Source organism: Motacilla alba, chromosome 1 (assembly GCF_015832195.1).
Source record: "Motacilla alba alba isolate MOTALB_02 chromosome 1, Motacilla_alba_V1.0_pri, whole genome shotgun sequence".
Classification (NCBI taxonomy): Eukaryota; Metazoa; Chordata; class Aves; order Passeriformes; family Motacillidae; genus Motacilla; species Motacilla alba.
In genome coordinates this window covers 30,883,842-30,910,629 of record NC_052016.1, presented here as the reverse complement: position 1 = coordinate 30,910,629, position 26,788 = coordinate 30,883,842, and the positions used below count along the sequence as shown (strand labels likewise).

The window sequence follows — 26,788 nt, the reverse complement described above, 5'->3', positions numbered from 1 at the left end:
CGGCGGCTTCTCCTGGCGGCTCCCCCCGCGCCGCCCTGCCCGGCATCCCTCACCTCGCCACAAAACCGCCACACACACGCACGCACGCACTGCGGGCAGGCACAAAGGCTTTCAAAGCCGCCCTTTATATCCCCCACAGCTGCCCGCGCAGCCCCTGCTCCAGCGCTCGCCCAGCAAGGATGCGTATTCTTCGGCTCCCAAAGGCCCCCATTGCTGTCAATTAGTTACGGGACGCCACCGGGATTCAAGGCTGACAGCTCCAGCAAAGCAGGAGAAATGGACTCAGTGGGGAGCGAGGGGGCCCGCCCTCTTTCTTCCCCCCCCCCCCCCCCCCCCCCGCGTCTTTCTCCCCACAAGAAATACCTTTCTCAGCGAGGCTTTTTAAGCCGCCCCCCAATCCCACCGCCCGCGCCTGCATGCAGGGGCATGCACGTAGAGGGATGCATGGCGCCGAGAGATGCCAAACGTGCTGTGAAAGGGGCGCCGGAGACAGCCGACCTGCCCACGTAGGGGGTCAAGGGGGTCATCAATATTTCTGAGTGTTTCTTTCTCCCCCGCCTCCATCCTGGTCTCCAGTTACAAATCCCCCGTCTCTCCGCTCCCTGGGATGAATATAACATCTTATTTCTCCTCGACTTTCCCACCCAGGCTGGCTTTCTAGAAGGGGAGGGATGGGACAAGGTTAAAACACAATCCTGCAACAAGTGTGGGTTTCACTTGGCAGCATTTTATCTCTCGCTTCTGGGGATTCTCAGCTCATCTCCCTGTGTGTAACCTGGAGTGTAACCCAGCAAGCTCACAGAGAACGGGGGAGTAAAGCCAGGAGGGGGACGCTGACCCAGTGATTTCACGGCAAACATCGGTGGTATAAGATTTAGGAAAGAAACAAAGGCTGTAATGGTTTGGGAGTGAGGGACCTCTTTAGCCAGACCGTGAAAATAAGATATATTTCAAGAGAAGGCATTCCCACACTTTCAGCCTTGATATTTGGTGTGGAAGAAAATCCAACCCAGGCATTGGCTTTGGTGATTTGAAATGGGATGTGTTTCATGTGAACTCCAGCTTTGGCTCTTGTCATAAATTCCAGTTAGAAATAGGGATCACTCACTCCAAACTCAATCTTCATGTTTGTATTTTTCCTAGACATTTGGATAATATGGAGGGTCTTATGCCAGCTGTGGATTTGGCCCAGCCAAAGTAGTCTCTCTGGATCAAAGAGGGATAACAAAACAATATTTAGATAACTTTTTCCTTGTCTCTGCTATGGGCTATCTGTGTGTCCCTTGTCAAGTCACTTCATCATGTGCCCACCCGAGCCATGAGCAGCTTCCCTTACTATCCCATCACATCTCCCTGCCTGGAGCCACAACTAAGTCAGGGTGACTGCATTTCACATGCCTTCTTTGGCTCAGCCAATCCTTTCATCTGAAACACTTGAAGATAAGAGCAGCTCAGATTCAATTTCTTGGATCAAAATCTTCCCCTGAAGTTTGGATCCTGACTGGTCCCAACCCAGAAAAAAAGCAGTCTTTTGGTTTGGCTGCATCTGAAGGCTCCAGCTCAAACCCACATGGCAAAGTCTTGCACAAACAGCTCATCTCGAGAGATTTCTGCTTCCTGGAGAGATGAAATCTTTCAGAAACAGCATAAGAAGAGATTTCAAATCCCTAGGAAAAAATTCTCCCCTCCGCTCCCACCCACATCTTGGCATTGACATGGAACCATGGACCCTTGCCTAATTCAAAATCAGATTTAGACAACAAGCTCTGGGCTATTACAGTGGGAATGAGAAACCTTCACTCGCAGTGGGAAAACCCATGGACATCCTTGAAGGCCAGCAGAAGATGTTGGGAGAGTTGTGTGTGGCTTAAATTGGGTGTGCACTATTATTTTTGTGCTGTGGGGGCTGGGGAGGGAGCAAGGCAGCAAAATAACTTGGTGTTACAAAAGGCAGATGTGGTAAATAGTTCACAGGAGAGGCTGACAACATTCCCAGGCCACTGGAGGAATAAGCTGTCCAAGGAAGGGCTTCTAAATGAAACAGCCTCCGTGCAGTTTCTGCATCAGGACAAAAGATAGGTTTATTTTGGATGTGCTCGTAAAACTGCTGTCTGCGAGCCATAAGGTCATACAGCTAAGGTCTGGCTGCTGTCTGGTGAGGAAGCATTCCTCTGGGCCTCCTCTGTCAGCGAGCAAATGCAGGCCTTGTGAAAAAGCGTAATATAGTCCCCATTTCCCTACAGAGCAGTACTGCAGTGAGGGATCTCACTACAAGTAGTTCAAACCTACTTGTGAGGCACACAACAAGCACTCAGTAACAAAATGCTCTGTATCCTGAGCAAGGGATTGGTGATGGCCAAGGATTAGTCAGATGATGGCACCTGAGAAATGCACTGATCATGTCCTTCGTAGTTTCCTTATGCACAGCAAGGCAGAAGAAACCTGTAATCATGATGGCACCAGTTGGCTGCCTCGCTGATAAACCATCAAAACATGAGAGCACCCGAAAAAATAGAGTGCGTCTGAAAAGATGAATTCTCTTTTCCCTCTTTTGACATGATTCTGGTCCGTGTTACTGCTGATGGTATGTTACATATTTTACAGCCAGCCTGAGAAGGCACTGGCTTCCATAGCCATTAATCCAAAACTTGTGACTTTTGCTTTGTTTGTGCAATCATGTACAATGATCACACATTGCTCATTTAAAACAAGCTGTGCCAGAAAGGAAAAGTTCAAGGGATTTGTGTTTGGTAGATGAGTGTTGAGCCCAATTGACTTCTGGGCCATGGACCTCAACATGCCAAGCAAAAAGCAGTAAGAATGAGAAAGGTTGAGCTGGAAACACCAAGGGATGTCTCATAAATAATGGAAATGCATTAGCTGCACTAAGGTGGGAGGTGGGCTGGAGATGATGATGAAGGGTGGATGGTGAAGAGTGGCCAACTAGGAGAGTGGATCTCACACAGCACTTCCTGGGAGGCCACTTGGGTCATGGGCATTCTCATCAGGCTGACAAAGAATGTCAGGGCATGAAAAAGTTGAAATAGTCACTTTAATTAACACCTCTTCACTGGGTGAGACAAGAAGCCACCTCCCCTCTCTAGCCTCGTTTGCCATGCACCCTATAGAGTATCTCTTACCTGAGCTGCCAAAAACGGCCTCTGGTGAGAGATGCTTGTCACCATGTCTTAGTGCACCATGGACAGAGTCGACAGATGCAGCTCACCACTTCTAGGGTGTGAGCAGGTAACAAACTGACAGGGTTTTCTGCTGAAGTCAGTGTTGGGGAAGCAGTCAGCAAAAGGTGAAAGCAATCACTGGGATGAAATAGTCCCAGAAATGCTGTCTCTCTTCCACCTTGCATGCTAATGCTGAAACATGAGTTTCTCAGGCAGGGATGAAAGGAAAACACATATCACACAGGACCCTTGGGACTGGGACGGGGGGGAGTAGGAGGATTTGAGGCAAGAAAGAAGATCTTCTCCTTTACATTCCCATTAGCACTGAGCACCACATGGGAAGAAAAAGGTTTGATGTCACAACACCAAAGTGCTCTCTCTCTGAAGGAGATACAGGCCTATAGGAAAGATCCTACCAGTTAGCAGCCCAGTGGGATGGAGAATTGCACTGGTCCTGCTTGGGCAGGTGAAAGAGACTTTTACCATTTGCTTTAGATTGCAGAATGGGAGTTTGTAAATAAGTTAAATCTTCCTGAAAGGCGAATTCTAATCCAGGTTTTGATGAAAAATTTTCTGGTCTGCATTGGACTAGTCTGTTGTGGTGCTCTCCTGAGATACACTATGGATTTACTTCCCAGTCTCATCAGATGGGCAGTAAGGGTCTGATTTGCCCTCAGTTTAAGACTTGTAGGTCTGATTAAAATACACAACTGTGAGAAATTAATCCTATTTTTCAGAAATGCAGTCTAGTGGGAAAGACTGCCCAGATAGCTCTGCCTGATATAAAGCACTTGAGGGGTGGCCTCACCTGAGAGAAGGTTCTGTGATGATGAGCCAGAGTTAAAATAGCAGAGTACAGATACTGCTGTGCTACAGATGCTCTGGGTAATCTTTTGCAAATGACTTGGCCAAGGACAGTGGTTCATATTCCCCAGCTGTTGTAGCCAGCACTGGTTGTACCCAACTGGCTGTAATCTCAGCTGATGTTTACCCCAGGGAGTTGTGAGTGTGGTAGAGTAGCAGTGTCTCAGCATCTCAGACTCTGCATGTTACAGACTGTGGCACTCCAGCAACCGAGTGGAGGTGCATATGAAATTCTGCATGAGCTCTGGGCGTAATAAACATAGCAGTGATACTGGGCTGCAGAGCTTACAAACAAACAAACAAACAAACAAAAGCTCTCCTTTCCATTGCTGTCACAAACATCTTTTTATTGCAAACTGGGCAGGAAGATAGTTTTTGCACTTTGTGAGCTTGAGGCTTCATTCAAAACCTTTCCCACTTTTATGCTGTGTTACCACAAGAAGTTAAAATCTGAAAAATCAATGTTGCAAGCCAACAATTTTGTTTTCTCTCCATATACAGACTTCTGTAGCTAAACACCCTTTGAACCAAAAGATGAATCTGTTTCTCCAAGGCTGCTGGTACACAATGTGCTGGCCAGTTTGCAGTCTCACTCCCACTAGTACGGATCAGCCTCAATTGCTCTGACCCACTCAGCATGCCATGACTTCCTCAGCAGCAGACACAGGGGAAGATTTTATTTCATTCGTCCTTTGACACCTGAGGAGCAGCCCCTCCATGGCCAAATGCATCTGTTGGGTCTCCTCCAAATCTCTGCTCCTCTGTTGGTCCATGCATGGCTGTGTCTGCATCTTGAAGGCATCAGGCATCCCAGGCTGGCAGGCAGCCCTTCACAGTGCTGGTGAGGGTTGCAGGAACAGGTGTGGATGCCAAAGGATATTTAATGCCATATGGCTTAATCTGGAAAGGTTTGAAGTCTGGACAACCCACCCTACAGTGTGCAATTTAAAAAGGCACAATCTCCCTGGTCCTTCCAAGGAGTGATTTGATCTACAGGCACCTTAAGGAAGAAAGAGAGTCCTGATATCAAAGGGTTCTATAATCTGGCAGAAAAGGGCATTTATGAGAACCAGCTGCCAGCAGTTGAGGCCAGACAAATTGAGACTGAAAATCAAGGTGCACGTTTTCAACTGTGAAAGTAATTAATCTGTAGGGCACATTGCCTAGAAGGCCAATGGTGGCTCGGTCACCGGTAGGCCTGAAATCAGGACCAGATGTTTTCCTGGAAGAGATATCACCTAGCCAGTGATGGCAGCTCAGGGAAGGAACCGTGCAGGGTCAAGCTGGAAAGTCACAGTTGCTGCCAGTGCCCCCCAGCCTTACAGCCCATGATCCATGCAGGAATATGTTTACACACACACACACATAAATATATATATATAAAAATATATGGCATAGACCAGCATGCCTCAGCCAAAGGTCTGCTCTGTACACTCTATTTATTTACCCATTTCAATCGTATAGAGCTGCACAACTGCCTGGCCTGAGCTCAGGGGCCAAAGCCTCCACTGGGAGCTTTGACTGGGCAATAGGACTGGGAAAAGGGGTGAGCAGCTGGGCTCCCACTCACCTGGTGGGAGGGATGCCTGCCATTGCCTGCCTTCCCCCCACAGCACGTGAAGGTTCCTTTCTTCAGGCCAGTGCTGCCTCACAGTGCCTTGAGTGTTGCTTAGAGCCTCCATTGAGAATCAGTGGATTGGGCAAAATCCCATATTCAGCCTTCCTTCCCCAGCCCCAGCCCTTGTTGGCTGAACTGCAGCCCTGACGTCACGAGAAAAAAAAAAACAAAAACCAAACAACCTAAAAACTACAGACACTCATACAAAAAAAAAACCCCAAAAAGCCCGAACAAAACCAAAACAAATAAACAAACAAACAAAAGCAGGAAAAGAAGGCGAAAAGAAGAAGAACATAAAAAAGCAAATCCTGATTCTCCCTGCTGCCAACAATGACAACAAACAGGCCCTGGGCCCTATGGTTGATGGCATCAGCAGAGGGACCTACTTGTCTGGCTGCCTCCCTTGCTGCCAGCCCCCTTCCTGCCCAAGCCCCTGGTGTTGCTACGTCTATGCTCCTTTTTCTCCTCCTCCTCCTTTTCTATTTTTTTCCTGGTTAACAAGTGTGCAGTGTTATAGCTGTGGTCCCTCACTGCATCATGCTTTTTGCCTTTCTTATGACAGCAAGAGCTATTTGCTTGGGGCAGGGGGAACATGGGTGCAATTTATCCTTGCACAGGTTGATGCCTCTTTGTGTTGGCAGTGGAACACAAGGAATGGCTGCAGCTTGTGCTCCAGGGCTGAGCAACACAATGTTGATGGGCTGGGGAGAGGAGGAGGGGAGGGGATGAGTCAAAAGGGCCTCCTGAATCGATGGGGAATAATATGAAAGGGAAACTCTGGCAGGCATGGGACGGCCCAGATGGACAAAGTGCAGTGAGGCAGCTTAGTTAATGGGCTGCATTAAAATTAAACAGAGACAGTGTTCATTTTGAAGCAGCACAGTGGCCACAGCAGGGCTTTGTGGCCCGTGTGGGAAGGTGGTGTGAAACAAAAATAGAGAAAACCTTTCCCTCCCTTGCTGCCCTATCCTTGGCAGGTGTAAACTGGGGCAGCCCTGCTGTCCTCTCCCTGCCTGGGTTAACACAAGCCAGCTCCCAACATCCCTGCCACCAGCCTGCATTTCCATAAAAGGGATGATGATCTTGTCAATGTTGCTGTAAATCTGAATTTTTTGTACATGGTCATGTAGCTCTCAGAGAGGTGACAGCTGCTTACCAGCTGGTCACCAGCACAAGGAAGGACCTGGGCAGTCTGCAAGACTAAGTCAAGCTTTAAAGAAGAGGGTGATAATAAAACACATCCCTCCCCACTCCCACCCCTGTCAGGAGAAGGATTTATACTCCTCCTTACAAAGGACTAAAAGTAGTCATTTAGGCTCTGCTTCAGCAAAGCACCTGCCTAATTGCTCGGTTACTTCACTGTGACTGGAGCAACTGGAGCACATGGTTAAGAACACGCTTAGAGGCACTGCTGGGTAGGAATAAACTTAATTGTATGCTTAAACTTAAAGAGATGTTTAAACACCTTGCTACATCATGGTCTTGCACCTGAGGAAAGTGAAAGGGAAAAGCTGACAAAGCAGAACAGAAGAGCAGCTTTTGAAACAATGAACCATTTTAGGTTCTCCATTCTACAGTTACTGACGATGAATGAAAATCCTTTTTACTTGGTGACTGAAGATGAAATGATCAACCACTGAGAAAGAGCTATGTGGTGATGTATTACACAACTGAATACCTTTAACTGGCAAGAAATATATACACTTTCCTGCATTTTTCTTCCTGTTTCTTTTTTATATTGACTAGGATATGAAGCATATGTCTTTGTTCAGAAAGGCACAGTAATGTTTGATTTCCATTCTGCATACCTCAAAACCATAAACCAAGATGTCAGTGCAGATCAGGGCTCCCTGAGCAAATTTACACCTCTTCATATAAAAAGCAACCAGATCATTTAACCAAGTGCTGGACTGATACCCCCAAACCCTCATGTGATGTATTGTAGGGAAACTTCCAAAATAGCCTGTGTTTGGCACTACAGGCTGTAATTGCCCTGCCTCTTGTGGTGCTCCCACTAGGAAGGTGCCAGCAGAGTAGGCAGCAGCAATGGCCATAGCCTGCCCTACAGAGTGTATCTGTACCAGGAAGGTGGGTCGAGCTCCCTCCTCTGTGCCTGGCTGAGCTGTTGTGACTGTCACCAAAAGGTACTAGTCAGGTTCCAGCTCTTTTCATGGGAATACTTGCTCCAAAGAGAGTCTGGAAGATGCAAATATGACTTTTCTGCACTCCTCTTGAATTGCCATAGTTTGGACATTATTTAGGAGACATGTTGATTGCCCATGATAATGGACTCACAGAAATTAACTACGCAGGGAACATAAATTACTGAGTATTTTTTAATAAGAGAGCTCTATCAGCTCAGCTTCACAGTTCTTTATTTCAGAGACAAATAATTATCTACAAATAAGCAGAAAGAGATCCCAAATGTGCATAGCATACAGGTAACTGGGATGAAAGTGAAGAGCCTTCCTCAATCTTTCCACGCATTTCAGGGAGAACTGTCATGGCAGCCCTTTCTGAAGACATCCATTTCATAAGCAATACATTTTTTGAGAAATGTTAATTACTTTGGAAATGCAGTCCAAAGAAGAAGAAAGATGAGCTATAAACATTTTCCTCCCTCAGTTCATGGACCAAGGCTTCAGACATACCTGTTTCACAGACACATAAGCCCCCTGAGTGATTTGCTTTAACAGAGGTGTTTAGATATCAAAGAAATGTCACATCTAAATCAAAAGTATTAATAGCCCCAAAAAATGTTTTTGCACATGAATTAGCAAATATCTGTCTGGCCTTCTTTTAGGGTAGGATAGATCTGTGTAACAGAGATGAACACCAAATTATACTCATGTACCTGCAACAACATACAGGCATGATCCCAGCTGGACCTGTATCACATTGAGCCTCTAGAGCAGCAGAGCTGCAGGAAATCTTCCATACATGCTTAGTACTATGTGAGCCCACAAGCTGGGGATAAGTTATGGCTGGCTGAGTGGATGATTTGGTGGAAGAAATAACGTGGGATATGCCAGGAGCTGGAGGGACTCAAGAGGTGGCAGGAGGCAATCAAAGCCAGACAGTGACAGCATGCTCATGGCTTTGGGACAAAAGGTTAACTCTGCTCTTAACCAATCCCACCTATAAAATACTGTGTAAATAAATAGCAGCTGCATGCAATGTCTTATATTTGCTGCTCTTCCTAGAATTGTAGAATCACAGAATGGTTTGAGTTGGAAGGGTTTTTAAACCTCCTTCAGTTCCACCACCCTGCCATGGGCAGGGATACCTTCCACCAGACCAGGCTGCTCCAAGCCCCATCCAACCTTGCTTTGAACACCTCCAAATGAAGGCCAGGAGGATGGTGAAGGGTCTGAAGGGGAAGCCTTTGAGGAGCAGCTGAGGTTGCTTTGTTTTTTCAGCCTGGAGGAGACTGAGGGGAGACCTCATAGCAGTTACAACTTCCTTGTGAGGGGAAGAGGAGGGGCAGGTACAGATCTCTTCATTCTTGTGACCAGTGACAGGACTCAAGGGAACAAGATGCAGCTGAGTCAGGGAATGTTTAGGCTGGATATCAGGAAAAGGATTTTCATCCAGAGGGTGGTTGGACACTGGAACAGGCTCCCCAGGGAACTGGTAACAACTCCAAGCCTGACAGAGTTCAAGAAGTGTTTGGACAGTGCTCTCAGGGATATGGTGTGATCCTTGTGGGTCCCTTCCAACTCAGCACATTCTAGAAGTAGAATGTAAAGTATGCAGCAGGAGTTGCCTCCCACCTTTGGCTTCCTCAGGCTTAAACTCGGATACTCATGGGAAGTTGGAAGTTAAAGCTAAGGGAAGGAAATTAAGGGTGTGGCAGTGCAAACAAACTCACTGATGGGGCTGAACACCCTGCACAACTCCCTGGCATGGCTCCTGCTAAAAAGTCAGAGCAACAAGTACCTGCAGATGGAAGGGAGCATGCCACCTGTTGATCTTCTTTAATTTTTGTGCCTGTGGGCTTGTTATCTCTTTGTCTCTCCAGATCATACTGAAACAAAATTCTCCTCCCCAGTACTGCCCTGAAGTCTGTCCATGTCCTGGGCCCCCATGAGCCCTAGCCTTGCATCTGTCCCTGTGCCCCCTCCTCCTCCCCAATCCGTTGCCCACATCCTGAGCATGAAAGCCAGCCGGATTAATCCGGCACAGAGCACATTGTGAGTGAGTCACGACAGGCTCACTAAGGCGTGCAGTGCTGATAAAAAGCAGTTCTGATGGGCTCTGTCAGGGATCCTGGAGAAACAGTGTGGAAAAAATCTGCTAACCCACATCCCAGCCTGGCAGCCAGGGCCTGGAGACAGCCAGGCACCGAAGGGAGCGCGGGGAAGCCCCCGTGGCACTGGCAGGTCCCACTGTGGGCTCAGCCTGTGGGGAAGCCCCTGGTCCCAGGCGTGAGCTGGTGCTTCCTGGGGCTCTTGGGTCATCCAAGAGTTCGTGAGGCCAGAGAAGAGCTGGTGCAAGTCCCCAGGTCCTGAGGCTGGACCCTGGGATAATCTCCCTCTTGTCAGCTGGCCAGGGTATTTCAGTCATTTATGAAGCCATATAAAGGGAAGTCTGCCTGATCTTCTGTGCATCTTTCTGCCTGAAACTTCCCTCTGGATAATTTTTTCAGTTCAGTTTTTCACTGCTGTAGGTAGTTTTTTCTTTTTTTCCCAATTAGCAGTGCTGCTCCCAGAGGACCAGCAGGAGAGACCATGGCTCAGCAATACCCAGTGGCCTCTGGTGTGCTGCAAAAGTGCCTCATAAACCACCAGCAGCCTATGATGTGTGAAATCCTGCCACAAGCAGGTGTGTAGCTCACTGTAACACTGTCCCAAAAGGTTAACAACTGTGTTTGCTGCAAAAAGGGTTCAGCCCCAAGGCGATTCAACAGCTTGCCTGACCACAGAACTGGAGATAATAGCGACCACAGCATCAGGGATATTGTGGAGAAATCAGGATAACATTTATGTGCACCACTGAGCTGGGAGGAGTTGCAGCCATGGGGTCTGTGTGGAGGGCAAGGCAGCAGCAGCAGATTTCAAAACAATCTAGATAAATTGGAGAATTGATCTCAAATCAGCAGGATGGAAATCACACAAGAGCAGGCATAAAATACCACAGTGAGGTGTTGGAACTCAAATGTAAAATGGGGACTAATTGGATAAAGAACAGTGCTGCAGGAAAGGCTCCCAGGATTGCAGACAAAAAATTAGTCAACATTGCCATGCTGTTTCAAAACAGTTTGATAGGACCATTAAGGAGAGATTCATAGGGCAGGCATAGGAGAAAATGACTGTGCTGCAGTTGGCCCTGAGGACGCTGGGCACAGCACTGTTCAAACTGGGTAAACAAACTGGGGAGCCCTCTAAGGTGCAGGAGGAAGCTCCACAAAAGCTTTGGAAAACATAATCTATGAGGGCAGATTGAAAGAATTCAGTTTGTTTAGTCTGGAGAAGAGAAAACTAAGAGGGAGCATTAACAGCCCTTCAATACATAAAGGCTTGTCCTAAAGACTGCAGAGTCCAAGAAGGAGCATGAGGAGAACTGGGGCTGGTTTGCAGCAAAGATTTAGGCCAACAGAGCAATAGCAGGGAAACTTTGGAGCTGATGAGGGACACTGCAGGTTCTCATTCATGGGTGCAATGTAAGTGGAGCTGGAGATACACTTGTCAGGAAGGGTTCAGGTATAGCAAATCTTGCTTCAGAAGACGAGGGCATCTACGAGACTGTAACCAAGCAGTCAGTGCTGTACTCCTTCCCTGCCCTGTTCCCCAAGTGAACCTGCAGCTTTAATTACAGCCCCTTTCTGACCTCCAGCAAGGCAAGGGAATAGGATTACTCCAAGGAGAAGGCTATAAAGTGATTGTCCATGTCCCGTGCCTCCCCACTCCATTTGCCATGCATGTACCAAATAATAATATCTATCCCAAAGATCTTACTGTTCAAATAGATGGGACAAAGGAAAATTACTGCTCAGTAAGAGATGTGGGGACTACAGAGGAGTGTATCAGGAAAAGCTGAGAGAAAGGGACCTGTTTAACCTGGAAGAAAAAGGGAATCCTGGATATGGGGGAATCTACTTGCAGTGTTCAATTAGCTAAAGGAAGTTAAAGAGAAGAAAAAGCCAGGCTGCTCTTGGAGGAGGCCAGTGAGAGAATGAGAAACAACAGGCACAGGTTGCAACCAGAGAAATATTCATTGAGGCTAAGGAAAAAAAATCTTGTCTGGAAGCCTCTTTCCTTATTGGAACAGGTTTCAGAGAGATTGTGAAATCTGTATCCCTGGAGATCTTCAAAATTGAACTGGACAGAGTCCTGGACAACACAACCTAAACAACACAACCTGTTGAAAACAGCCTTGCTGTGAGTGGGGGCCAAAGTTGGAGCCTGCCAAGGTCCTGTCTCACCTGAGCTGTTCTGTGACAGGTGTACTGTACCACAGAAGCTACCTATGCACCTGAACCCTGTCACTGATGCTTCATACAGGATCCTCTCTGCCACACTGGACCCTCTTCTTTACAGGTATTTCTGTCCCCTTGCTCCATGAGCCTTTCTTTGGTCTTTGTGTTCTGCAAAGCTGAATCCCCACGATTCGCATCAGGCTCCAACCCAATGTAAAGCCCGATGTAATAACAACATTTCTTGACCATGACTCACAACAACAGCTACCACCCAAGTTCTTGGCTCGTTGTGTAGCCCAATATCTAATGGTGCTCAGTTCAACCCAATATTATCTGCATCTCCACCCCATCCCATTCCAGTTTCAGAGCCTGGCCAGCACTGAGACCATGCTGTTCCTATTCGCAAACCTTAAGCACCCTGGCTGCTGCTTGGAATGAAGAGGGAGCACTTGGAGATGAACTTTTAGCACTGCAAGCTGTAGGGAAAGCTGAGGTCCTTGCTTGTCTGTCACTGATTTATTGATGCTTCCCTAACAGTGGAATGCCAACCATACATGGAGATCTGCAGAAAGAAAGGACTTGGATTGAAGGAAAGAGAGGTCATTGCAAGCAAATCAGACACAGGCAGCACCAAGAAATTGTTTTGTTTTGTTTTGTTTTCTGTGCTGCTGCAGTGAATGTAATAAACGTGCATCTGCTGAGCTGTTTCTACTGACAGAGTTTTTCCTTGTTTCAGATTTGGCCTCAACTCTTCTCAGTAATCCTGATTTGCAGTGATCTGCCCAGGAAGAGTATGTGTGCATAGATGTGAGAGAGGGAGAGGTAGTGCTCATTCCCAAAGCAGGCATTTTGTTCAACCTCTGCCAGCCATTGTTTGGATGGAAGTATTTTTTTTCCTTCATTATTTTGGGTCACAGTGTAAGCATGAATTTTAAAATGATCCATAGAAGTAAGATTTAATGAGCCTGATGACATAGTAATACACCAAAATGACCAAAAAAGCGCAAAAATCACAGAGACTTTCTCTAGCCCTTCCTCCCTACAAATGTGAGTTCTTTTTTTATTGAAGGTAATCTCTAGCAAACACTAGAGAACAGCATTTGTTCATTTCAGGGACAGCAATCTGTAGCAGTTCTTTGTGTACCACACTAACATACATTTTTTGTGCCTTCTTCTCTTCCCTCTCTTGAGATCAGAGCTCTGGTTCAGCAGCCAGCATCTGTCATTGATTACAGTGGCTTAAGGTTTTACCCCTGAGGAGCCGAGGGGGAACACACTGGGGTCCCTGTGTGTAACTGCACACAACTCTGCTCTGGCACTTCACTCCACATGTCACTCCTCCCTTCCAGATTTGCTCTTCCAAACCCCCTCATAATAGCCCTCTCCTCCATTAGCCCTCTTTATACATCATGACCACAAGACAGATCCTGTTCCTCTGTCCCATCCCAGTACCAGAGCTGAACAGCTCTGACTTGATGGCACACCAGCACACCAGAGAAAAGGCAGTTTGCTTTATACTTTGCGTTAATCAAACTAATCCAGCACTTTGAATCTAGCCTGCTGTGGCATGGCCAAATGCAGCATCCATATTAGGCTCTACAGCAGACAGACTGTCGTTGGATTGAGGTTTCTGAGTCACACTATTGAAGCCACACTTGTGGCAAAGCATTTTATTAATAACTTTTGTTGCAGAACTTTATCCCAACAGTCTAAAAATGGTACTACTCATAATTGCACTTAGATCTTGAGCATGGGGTTATTTTGTAATTTATTTATGTCAAGTGGGTTTGTGCTGGTTTTTTTTTTTTTTCTATTTTAAACTTTCTTCACTGTAAGTTGAAGGCTTGCTCCTGCCCTGCTTCAGTTGCTGTAATACAGCTCTGATTACTGAAGCAGGTTTTTCCCAGATGTGCAGACCTGAGGGTTAGTTCTAGTTCAGGTCTAGGACAAGTTGGCTAACAGAAGCCAGATAAGGTGGAGACAGCAGGTCACAGACACAGCTGACCTGCTGAAGAGCAGAGACTCTTCAGAACTCAAGACACATTGGTTTGAGTATGGCTGGTGCTGAGGAGGCTCTAAGAAAGAAACAGCTTCTTGCAGCACAGCAGCAGCAGGCTGTGGGTGGCAAAGTCTGTGTAGCATCTTCCTGCACTAAACTTGGACCTAGTCTCTGGAAATCTCTCACATTCCCCTGGCAACGGATTCACTTTCCAAAACAACATGAACTCAAACAGAACCATTTCCTATGAATGAAGTCAGGATGGAACATAAAACATAGGCAGGGAATATATAGATGTGTGACATATTTGAAACAGCAGAGAGAATGATTTCATCCAGCATCCAGCTGACTGGTAAAGAGAGTCAGCCGCCCCGAGGAGAAAGCCATTAACACACAAACACATTTTATGCTGGCCAAGGTGAGAAAGAAAGGGCTGTAGGTACTGAGGTGACAGCTACTTTAGGATCAAAGGAGAAGGCTGAGAGGAAACTGTAAAACTAACTTCAGATCTGTGTGGGGGAGGCTGTGTGAACAGAGGGGGAAACAATTAAATGTGGCAAACAATGAGTGTATTTTCTGGGAAAGGAGAAGCAATTATTTCACTTCCAAGATACTACACCTGAGCAAACATTATCCAAAGCTGGCTTCAACTAGGGCTTCACTGCCAGTATGGTAATGCAGATCTAACCTTGACTTTGAAGGGTAAGAAAAGTAACTGAGTGGGGAGACTTTAGTTTGCCAGTGGTCCTCAGTATTCCTTCCCTCTCCTGTCGAGTAGCTGGAATGGGTAATTGCTGGGCATGGCAGGAGCTGGTGGATGTCCTATTTGTGCCAATAATTTCTGACAAGGCCTAAAAAAAGATAAAAAGAAGATGGCACCAGCGCTGAGGTGTGTGGCCCAGAACTTCTGCCAGGTGAAATTCTGTAGTGAATACAGCTCAGGGAGAGAACAGGAGCATCAACAGCAGAGGGTGGCCTACAGGTCACCAGGTGTGGGCCTCGTCATCGTGAAAAGTGTCCTGTCCCCTGACTTCAGGGGATTTTTTGCACCCAGATAGATGCTGAACTAGGAAGGCAGCGAGACAGGTTGTGCCCAAGCAAGCTTTACACTAGTGTAGAGAAAGGAATATACAAGAAGAGAACAGATTGACTAGAATGACACTGTTGAGCTTGAACATAAAGAAGACATCTATACAGAGTGCAATCTAGGTTGATTTACTAAGAATTAATATAAAAGGATAGCAAAATCCAGAGAAGTTAAAATCAAGAAGTCCTTGGGAAAAAATTTAAAAAGAGATGTAGAATTGTAGGCTAATTAATTCAATTTCAATTACAGGAAAAATTCTGGAATCAGTAATGAAAAAAGCTACTCGTAAGAAACTGGAATGTAATGGGATGAGTAACAACCAATAATAGCTTCATAGTCTGGTCTTGAATAACACATCTAATTTCCTTTTAAAACAAGCAGACAGACATCACAGGCCAGTAAGGAGAAGCAGATGTCAGTATCTTGACTCGAGTGGGTTCTTTGACACTGTCTTGCATGAAATTCTCATAAGTCAGGAAGGAATGTGTGGTCTATCTACTGCAGAGCAGACACAGCACTGGTACTCAGGAGGCTGTGAGCAGGACTTCCCTCTCCATGGACAGGAACCTGTTGAACAGAGGTGTACAGGTCTCTGTCTCCAACTGCAGTCTCTTGGTGACTTGGACTGTGGACTAGAAGATGATTGAATTTGCAGAATGCCCAAAGCTGGAAGGATTTGCAGGGACATCAAAGACAGGATTAGAATTTTTTAAAAAAGTAAACAGCAGCTTGACGAAAGGATGTAGTAGGAATCTATGTGAGGGTCCAAACTGAGGAATAGCTGACTGTACAAATATGGACATGGAACTACTGGAGCTAAGATTTAGGGTTAAGGTTAGGTATAGGGTTTAATGGAGATTAAAACCTGATGTGTTTGTCATCAGTACAGTACTCTTGTGTAGCAGGCACTGGCCCTGCGAACCTGCCTTGGTGTTCAGAGGCAGAATGCTGAGTCAGGATGACTGAACAATAGGAGCCCCTCTCTCCCGCTTTCGGACCCTAGCTTATCTCTCTGTAAGGCTATAGGTCACTTTCCTTTAACCCTTACCATTGGACAATTCTCAATCCTCCCTTGCCCTAATATAAACCCCTGTTCCTGCCTGGCTCATTGGAGCCGCTGTCCCTGAGACCCTTCGAGACACTCCGTGGAAGAGCTACGAAGAAGACCAATAAAGACATCATCTTGGAAACTCACACAACGCTCTCCTCTCTTTCCTGGTCTTCCGAGTGCCTGCTGCATGTCCCAGCCGAGCCTAGCAAGCCCACGAGCTGAAATCACTCATGAGCTGAGAATCACTGAGCTGAACATCACTAAAGGCTCGCTAAGGCATAGGCTGGGGGCACTGCCAGAGCTTGGGCTGATTAGCCCCCCTCAGAGCTGAGCTATCCGGCTTTGATGCAGCTCCTGGGTACAGCCCGTAGCCCAGCCAGCGGCATTACTCTTGGAAAAAGAAAAGGAAAAAAAGAAAAAAAAAAAAAAGTGGGCTAAATAAATACAATCCAGACAAAACCAAGAAGAATCATGAGAGTCTAGAGAATGTGATCTGGGAGGAAAATCTTGGTAAAGCTTAACCTTAAGAAAAGAACTGTAATAAGCACAGTAAGTTTTGTAAGTTCATGAAAGATTGCAACAAGTGGAGAAAGACCCTGCCCAAAACTGAGACATTCAGAAATAATAACAGGCTTAAATTCAAGCAAGAAAATTCGAACTTGATGTCACAAGAAAGTTAGGGCAAATAGATGGAGGCAATGCATAAAGTGTCCAGGCATTAAGCCTCCCTAAGGGGAGAGTTTCAAGAACATTGGGTAGCTGTCAGGAATGACAGCAGTGGACCTTGGGGGCCTTGGGGGTTTGGAGAGGGACCAGAGATTTGGGTTTAGGCTGCATCTCTCCTGGGGGAGTTGAGGGAGAGGGTTGGGAAGGGCCCACTGTACATGGAAGGCCTTGTTAGGTGTATTCACTAGGACAGGAAGGGAGGAATACTAGGATGTTTCTCCTTCTTCCTTCTTCAGTCTGCCCCCCAAATCTTCATTTTCCCTCTGCACAGGGTCTGTTTCCACTTATTCCACTTGCAGTCCCTCATCTGCAGCAGGTGTCACTGAGATTTCTGCACTTCTCCATCTGCTGCTGAATGCCTGAGGATCAGGAGGCACCCATCCAGACCAATCTTGTCCTGGGAAGGTGAAGAATGCAAGGCTAGATGGGAGAGCACTGAAAGCTCTGGAGACAGGGCTTGCTTCTGCCAGTGCCACTGGAGAGATGGGGTGAGGAAGCAGCTGTTGCTGCTGTAGAAGGAAGCTGCCTGTGGTCAGCATTGCCCGTGGTGACAGGAATGGAGGGATAGGCCTGCAGGAGGTGAGACACCAGTGATTTGCCTTCATGGTCCGTGTCACCACTGGTGCCTGTCCCTCTGGACTAAGCAAAGAGAATGGTGGCAGGTCTGGCACCTGAGCACTGCCCCTGCTGCCTGTGCCTTAGGGCATGTTATGCATCCCAGTGTGAGGAGCTTTCCCCCAATAACCAAGACAGCAGATGTCAAAGCCAACCTGCACCTCTAGCCTGATCTCAGCAAGGTTCCTACTCTTGGTACAGGGTACAGGGCAGCAGTGTCAACAGAGGATGATGCTTTGGGACCTTTAAATTGTGTTTCTGTTATTTGGGATCAGAATTTAATTGTTCCCCATTAACATGAAGGCATAGACTCAGATTTTCAGCTGGTAAGTGCCAGCTGAATCACTTGGAACTGCAGGTATATGCTATACACTAGGACCTACAGCACACTCTTAAAAACCCCAACTCCAACAGTGAATGAAAAGCTAGTCTCTTAAATATTCAGCTTTAATGATGACTCTGGTGATCAATAGAAAACTTGGAATAAGACTTTCAGCTTGTGTAAACTGTCTGATTTAGATTTTATTGAAAGTAACAGTGCCAGCACATCAACAAAACAACCTGGCCCTATGAGCTCACAAAATCCAATCTAAATTATTTACTTTCAAAGAAAGATTTGTTGTGATTTCCTTGCCTTCCGAGTGTTAACAGATTATTTGTTCCATGGCAGTTTCATGTGCATTATTAATTATTTCTAATAATTTTACATTGCGTTAGCAAATCATCAGAAATGCACTTGATAGTACATTAGCCTTCTCTTTCCTTGTGTATTTTTACTGGCAAAACCCATCTCAGAGTATTTATTTTCATTCAGCTCGACATTGGTGATATAAACAGAAGGACAAGGAGCTGCCCTAAAAGCTGCTATGTGCAGCATACTATATTACTATGAATCAAGTCCTCTCCTAATGTCAATCAACATTAAAAACAGAAGGAGGCACAATGTTATCACAGATATAGGAGCCTCATCAAATATTCTGTCCCACACTCCTGCCTTCCAGGCCATGTCCAGAGCACATGGCATAGCCCCTCCTGCTTCACCCTTGGCACCAGCACAGTTCACTTTGCTACCACGTGGTTTATGAACCTCGACTCCTGTTGAGTCCCCATCCCCTCAGAAAGGATGCTCTCCCTGTGTGCCAGGGAAAACAAGCACCTTCAGCCAAAGCTCAGTGCATCCAGGGAGAAGTGACAAATACTTTCTTGGTGGCAGAAGCAGCCCCATTGTCAGAAATCAGAAGAATCATTTCCTGGTTACAGTAGCCTTCAGATACATGGATCCAACTTCAACCCCCTAATAAAACAATGGGAGTGATATATTGGCTATTCTGTTTCGGTGACTGAGCACTCGAGAGCAGGAATGCAGCTCCCAGAGGCGCAACACAAGGACTTGAAGAGGTTGGCTGTATTTTCTTCCACTTAAAACTGGGAGAGGTGAATAGCTGGTGAAAGTGGGGAAGAGATTGATGGCTTTGGAAACTGCATGACCCTCTCGCTATATGGGACAGCTTTGGTAGAGAGAGTCAGCTTCAAGCCTGACCTTGCCCTCCCTGACCTGTCAGTAACCTCAACCCTGACCTTGGAAGCACCATCCTTCTTCCCTGGGGAAGAAGAGTTTGAGGAATAGTGGGAAAATGCTAGTGGTGATCAGGTCAAGATTATTTTATTTTCCAGGAGAAGACAGGCTGTGAGGCATGCAGAAGCTTGATGTCCTTCTCATACTTTGGTATTCAAGGTACAGGAACCTTGTGGTGCTCACACAGCATTAGCTCCAAACGTGGTCTACCTTATTACACTTCTCCATGGAGTGCCTTCCTGTCTGCTCTGCTGAATCCCCATCTTCATTGCATTTTGGTGCCATCACAGCAGTCAGACCACATCCCTGATGGAATTTATTGAGTCTGTCCTTCTTCAAAAGTTATTGAGATTCAAACCAGGCTCTTTCCAGACCCAAATATTTCAGCAGCATGAGCCCCAAACCCATCTTGTAGCTCTCTGCTTCCCCCTGCAAGATCACCCCCTTCCCTTGGAGCTGCCTCCCTGCTGCTTTCCCTTTCTCATAACCAGCCATCCTTCACCGTGCTGTGTCTATAAAACACTCAGAGCACACGGCAGCTGAGGGGGAGGGACTGAGGGACTGAGTGGAAGCCACTCAGATTTCACATTTATTTAACAGCCGTGGCTGTGCTTGTTTGATTTATCTTCACACATACGTTTGACAGATATGGTCTCATAAAAACTCCACAGAGTAAAAACAGCAGAAAGGCCTGCAGCCATACTGCGTCAGCATTCCATCTGGCTCCAGCTCCAGAGCTAAGCACAGATCAAGCTCACTGCAGCTGGCAGCATCCCTCACTTGGAAAACTTCTGAGTTTGCAATGAATATTTTGCCTGAAATGCATAGTGCTTAAATGTACCTGGTCCTGAGTTTCCCAGGTGTCTGGGCAAAAAATGAAAAAGGTGATGATTTTCTCTTACTTTGAAAAATCCTGTTGCATTTCACATAAATTGCTTTGTTCAAATAAGTTTACATTTAAGAGGCTAATCTCATCCTTTCCCCAGATGTGGTGGGATACAGCAGCATTCAGAATATCTTGAGAAAGTTGAGATTTTTATAGCACTTCCAAAAACAACTCTCCCAAACTGCAACAGCTAAGGAGTAAGCTTGCTTCACCCTTTCCTTGCAAGGGCCTTATAAGCTTGCTTTGTCTGTATTACTCCCAACATTCCCTTAAAAAATGAGGTCTTATTTAATGAGTCAGATTCATGCTGTTGTGGTTCTGACAAATACATTTTCAGTGGAGTGGCTTTGTAAAATCTGTGCACAAAGCAGCTACTATATAGTTTGGGATACAGGCTCCACAAAAGCACAACTCATGTCAACATATGCTTATTTCACAGTGTTTTTTTAAAAGGGGAGCACACCTGAAACTCTCATTCCCAGCATCAAGAGAGGCAAAGTGAAATAGCTGTAAATAAAGTCCCTGGCGTGCTAAGGCTGCTCAAAGGTAGGACTCCAGCTGCATTCAGGTGGCGTTTTATTACGTGTATAAATAACAGCCCTGCTGCGTCTGGGAGCTGGCAGCCCAGTCTGGAAGAAGGAGCTCAGAGCCGAGAGTGAAAGGCCCTGTGTTCTAACCTGCTGCTGCGGAGGCTACTCTTTTCTTTATATGTTACTCACATGTATGAAATAAACTTCTTAATGCTTGCCACGCAGAGATAAGACAGATCTTGTTCTATTAACAAAAGCAAATGTGAAGGCACCTGTATTGAGCCCACAATTATCTTGGCTGGTTAAAACCACTGGATAAGATTAGTGGGAGAAATTGTGACTGCTTCTCTGTGGGCAGATATTTGTGGTTCCCTCTCTCATCAGGGATGATTTTTCTCAGCTATAGAAATGTCACCTTTTCTGGTTTAGGTAAATAAGTAAGGAGTATGCAACAAAGGTTTGGAAACCTTGTCTTTTCCTGACTATGGATAACCTGTTTTGGTTTATGGTTATCTCCTGTACTGCTGATCCTCTTGGTGCCATATTCACCCGGTTTTCATGGTCACACTGAGTAGGGTCAGACCCCCACACACTCTAACCATGCAGTTCAGTGCCTGGTAGAGAGTTATTTTTCAAAGGAGAGGACTTTCAGGCAGTGGTTCCCTCTCCCTTTTGGGACAGTTTTTCCCAGCTATGGAAATGCCATCTTTTCTGTTTTTAGCAAAATACGAAGAAATTGAAGACATGCTGCCTTCAGAACACACTTGCCAGCTCTCCTGTGTTCCAGCAGTACAAGTCCAAGGACCAGATATTGCTCATCATGGCCTGATGTGTTCTCTCCCTCTTACTCTGTTGCTAGCAGATGAAAAATGTAATTCACCTTCATTAGTAACTTCAGGGGACCCAGGTCCAGGGCCAACTTCAGACTTCTTTCTTGAGTCTGAACCATTTGAATAGAGATCACTTGTGGACAATGTGTTAATTATAGTGCCTGTTGTTGTACACATTGTTACACAGAAGTGCCACACACCTTGGGCAGTGTCTGGGCTTGGACACTCAAACCTTATCATAGAGCCATAGAATTGTTAAGGTTAGAAAAGGCCTCTAAGATCATCGAGTCCAACCATTAACCCAGCACCACTATCTTCACCACTAAACCATGACCCTAAGTGCCACATCCACAGGGCTTTTGAACACTTCCAGGGATAGTGACTCTCCCCTTCCCTGAGCAGCTGATTCCAGGGCTAGACAACCCTTTCAGTGAAGAAATTTTTTCCTCATATCAATCTAAATCTCTCCCGGTGATTTCCTCTTGTCCTGTTACTTGTTACCTGGGAGAGGAGACTGACCCCCACCTGGCTACAGCCTCCTTTCTTGTAGCTGTAAAGAGTAAAAAGGTCTTCTCTGAGCTTTCTTTGGGCTATATATCCCCAGGTTGCTCAGATGCTCCTCATAAGAATTGTGCTCCAGACCCCTGTGACAAACCAACAGCAAAGGCCCATGGTCTGACATGATTCCTTTCAGAAACAGGCCAGCCTTGGCCAGAGGCAGGGCAAGACAAACTGCCCCAGAAAGCTGCAGGCAACATGGAAAGGCAGGTCCCTGGAGCACACAAAATGGAACACCTACATATGAGACTTGGCTATCTCAAGAAGGGGGACCATATCTGCTGCATATAAATGCAGAAAACAAGGGCACCCTCACACTGATGGCATAGCCACCAATATGCAGCATTTCTACCCCTTCTTTTTTGTCCTGTGTAGCTACAGAGCCACAAGGAAGGCACTGACAAGCAGTCAAGGAATTCAGCTGCTGGTTCGCTATGCAGGACTTGGGAGCTGGAGGGTGAAAGTGATGCATAGAAATTAAGTTAATTTTAAACCGCAGGCAAGAGAAGAGACTTCCTAGCAGTTACTTAAGAGAAGCTGCTGACTGTTTAAATACCATTAAGAAGATTAATGTCAGCCCACAGAACCACTGAAAAATTAGGGCTGAAAGGGACCTTGAAAGGTCAGACCAGTCCATTCCACTAACCCAAGCAGGATCACCTAAACCTTGGACATGCCTGACAGATGTTGCTTAACTTGATCTAAAAGCTCTCCTCTCCCTTGGCAGTCTATTCTTTATTATCCCTGTCATTTGAAAGTTTTTCCTAACATCTAAATTGAGCCTTTCCTGCTGTGACTTAAGCCTTTTTTTTTTTTTTTCTTTTTTTTCTCTCCTCTCCTCTCCTCTCCTCCATCACAGACAAGGAGCAATGATTGTGCCTTTTTATATGCTTAAAGACTTCAGGTCTCTCCTCCTTTGGGTTAGAGAATTTCGGTTCTTTCAGGCTTCCCTGGTAGGTAATGGTTTCTCCATTTCCGCTTGTCCTCCCTGCTCTCTGCTGGGCTGGATCCAATTATGCTACATCTCCCCTTAACTTATTTTCCATCACCTCAACACCATGACATAGCTGACTTGCATTCAGCTTTTGATCCTTTTCCTGAAGAATTGCTACTTAACCCATAACTCCCTCCCCTGTACTCTGGGAGTTCATATTGTTGCTCAAGTGTATGACCTTCCACTTCTCCTTATTCAACTGCCTCCTGTTTCTTCCATACCCTTTCTTTCCCCAATTTGCCCTCACAGTTTTAAACTCTAATCCTGCCCAACACTACCTCTATGGTTTTATTTCATGTGTAAAATGGAAGCCTTTATGTTTATCCTTTATAATAAAACATAACAAAAAAATTAAGCCAAACTGAACAAGATGTAAGGTGAAACCCCTCTCAAAGCCAACTTTAACCTGGACAAGAAAGTGCTGGCAGCAGTGCCCTAGGTAAGGTTATTCAAGCAGGTTTGTACCAAGTGACATCAGCCACTCCTCATAAGGCTTCCCCTCCAGATGCTCCACCATCCTCCTCTGGAAATGTTCAAGGCCAGACTAGATAGGGCTTGGAGCAACCTGATCTAGTGGAAGGTGTCCCAGTCCATGGCAGCGGGTTGGAATGAGATGTTCTTTAAGGGCCCTTCCAACCCAAGCCATTCTGTGATTCTACTGGAGCGTGTTCCCCCAGCTGGCTTCAAACAGCAAACACCAAACTGCTCGGACAGCAACACAAAGTTACTGCAGTCAGGCCTCTCCCACCTCTTCCCTCCACCTAAAACCTCCTTTTTGTGTTGCTGTGTCTCTGTCCCAGCTTTGACCCACACGCCCCCACCTTCCCCCTCACCCTCAGCCTCCCCACTGCTGTCACCCAGGCCCTGTGTGCCAGTAGGACCTTCGCCGCCTTGGGAAAGTGCCACGGGAAGGACAAAATTTAAAAAAAATAAATGAGAACGGTAAAATCGGTGTTATTTTAAAGGTAAATCTCTGTTATTTTTGAGGTAGCCATATTTTGTCGCCCCGGCTCTGGGCGGCACAGGCTGCGGCTGCCCCCTGGCGGACAGGAGGTGTCCCGGCCCAGCCGGGATGAAGACGGACCCGATGTCACTTGGGCACGGGGGACAGAGGTTTTACTGCCACTGTCCCGCGGCCACTGCAACCGCTGTCGTTGAGAGGAATGATGGGAACAGGGGTGTCCTCTCTGACGTTCCTGGATGACCCGGGCCCTGACCAGGAGGGTTGGATACCCTGGCATGCAGCCAAAGACCCCTGTGGCTTTGAGTTTGACCCATGGAGCCACTTACCAACTTTGTATGAAGAATTAAAGGTCACAAAAGTTTAGATAGCACAGTAGTAGTGATCACAGGGTGAAGGGAAAAAATTTGAGACTTTGTATATGGGGATCTAAGGCTCCAAGATGGAGGAATCAGGGCGTGCCCTGGCCTTCTTCCTTCCTCTTCTTGGCCTCCATGATTTGGGTGATGTTGGCACTTTCAGATTGGTTTAGAGTAGAAAGTCACTGTCTAAAATAGGTGATAGGTATTGGAACACAATAGTAAATATCAAGTACATAGCTTACAGTATAAAAGACAACACCAGCCTCGTGGGCGGGCAGTGTGCCTTTGGCTGACCTGCGGAACAGATCGCGGCAGGCCAGACAAAAAATGTTTTAGATAACAAATAATAAACAACCTTGAGAACAACAGCCGAAGACTTCTGACTCCTTCTTCATCAGCTGGGTTGGGAAAAAGACTTTCTAACACAATCTCGGGATCACCCTGATAGCAGCGACTCCCAGACAGGGGTTATCCCATCAGCATGCTAGATCAGGGAAGGTCAGGCTGCCCCTTAGCAGAAACTCCCCCACCCACCTTTGCCCGTCTGTTCTGCAAGTGAGGGCATTTCATCACCCCTGTCACAGTCACAAAGTAGGGAAAGGCAGTGAACCAAGCCCATGTGACCCCACAACAGATGTGCAGGAGACGTAACCAAGAACTACCTTTGCTCCACAGGTGAGCTCAAGGTCACCTCAATACCATATGGACACCTTCCCTCCCTGCTGCTGCACCCCGGCTCTGAGCATTTTGGCCTTACACATTACTCAAAGCAGGCTGATCTCAGCTCATTTCTGGCTCTCTCTGAACTACCCCACTCAGCAAGCATCTGAGAGTGCCTCATGCCCCTGGCCCCACACGGTGCCAATGGTGCCAGCAAGCACACCTGTGGCTTGGCTGCCATTCCCTGCAGCCTGCAAGGAGCCCACCTGCCTGATAAGGATGTGCCTCCCAGCAGCACCAGTGATTGGCAGATACAGGAGGGGACCTGGGCAGGCAGGCTGCATCCCTCCTAACTGAATGAAGGAAGAGGAACACTTGAACTTGCTCCAAAAGGAAGCTCAAGCTCCAGCTTCCCCACATTCATTTACTTGCAGAGCTTGCCCAAACCTGCAAGGAGGCATCAGCTTGCAGACAGGCAGTTGGAAGGAAGCAGAGTCAGGCCACTGCAAGTCAGCTGGAGGTATTGACCCTTCTGGCAGTTCGGATGCAGACTTTGGGCTCAGCTTAAACATGTCTTTCTTCCCTTCTCCTCTATCTAGAACTGGCCCTTCCCAGCCATTATTTTCTTTAGCATGACTCATTCCAGCTACAAGTCCATTCAACACTGTCTATCCAGGCCCTGCAAAACTCACCAAGGCAAACTCCATTAGGCCCTTCCATACAGGCAATTCCTGGGGATAAATAAATCTACTATCCAATATCTCATGTTTTGTTTTAAACACACACAAAAATTTATGGAATATTGCAACAGTCCAGTTTATTCCAGGGTAAAGGCTTAAGGCCAAGACAATGAGCAAGAATCACTCAAGAGCAACTCTATGCCCTTCAGGTGATGACAGCTTTGAAAGGTATTTCTATGAGATGCACAGAAAGGTCTGGTGTCAAAGCATGATAATGCACAGAAAAAAATCAAAACAAACTTTCTAATGCAAGTGGACAGAGCAGCTATCACTGCCATTTCACATGCATGAACGCCATAAGCTTTAAGTGCTATGAGTAGTAAGGAAGTAGTGTATGCAAAATGCAGGGTGATGTAATCACATAACTGAGAGCTCCACTTCCCGAGCCTCTCACAAATGGGGGTTTTTGCTTAAAAGTTTCTCTGTGCTCAGTACATTGGATGAAGTCTGCTCAGCAATGAGTGCAAAATGTGCCACAGAACAATGACAGCTGCAGGTGCAAAGAAATGCTAGAAGCATGATAATACTTCAACATTTATTTTCCCCAAGACACAGAAAGAAATACAACATTTCTAGAACCCACAAAACTTTAGAATACTTCACAATACAGAAATGCTAACTGTGCTTCCTGCTTACACTAAACAGAGCAGGGAAGTCTTTCATTCAGGCCTTTATGTCAGTAGGTGCATTAAGCTGTTTCATTTATTTCAGCTACATAAGGAGTGACAGGAGAAATGTATGGATGAATCATTCCAGTGTGGTTCAAGCCCAGGAAAATCTCCTGCGAATGACGCTGTGCTGTTGACTGGAAGTCACATTCAAGAGGTATTGCTCACACCATGTACAGATGTCTGCAGTCAGCCAGTTTGCTGTAGTCCCTGTGTAACAGCACAGGGGCTGTGCTAGGCCACGGGGCTCCAAAACAACAGGTACACTGGAGGGGCAGAGAAAATCAAAAGCAGGAAAGCTGACGCAGGTTTCTGTTAGAGGGCATGGTGCTCTTCCATCCTTCTCCCAGGCTGCTAAGTGATTTAGCCAAATGCATAGGTTCAAAAGAGCCATCAGCACCACTTAGGAAGGCTAAAAAGCACCAGAACAGCTGACAGCTTCTCTCTACGGACAGTGTATCAGCCA

The 26,788-nt window shown here is 46.4% G+C and overlaps 1 protein-coding gene across 2 annotated transcripts in view; it reads right to left on the bottom strand.

Moving 5' to 3' along the window:
- Positions 1 to 5,200: 5,200 nt before the first annotated feature.
- The window catches only part of LOC119702863 (protein spire homolog 1-like), a 39,832-nt gene continuing 18,244 nt past the window's right edge, over positions 5,201 to 26,788 (bottom strand). Inside the window, exon 16 of one of the 2 annotated variants that reach the window (XM_038141515.1) lies at positions 5,201 to 5,804. In XM_038141515.1, coding sequence (XP_037997443.1) covers positions 5,732 to 5,804 — 73 coding nt within the window. In that variant the 3' untranslated portion in view covers positions 5,201 to 5,731. Of the gene's footprint in view, positions 5,805 to 25,508; positions 26,589 to 26,788 lie in introns of those variants that run through there. The other variant, XM_038141504.1, reaches the window with a different exon arrangement.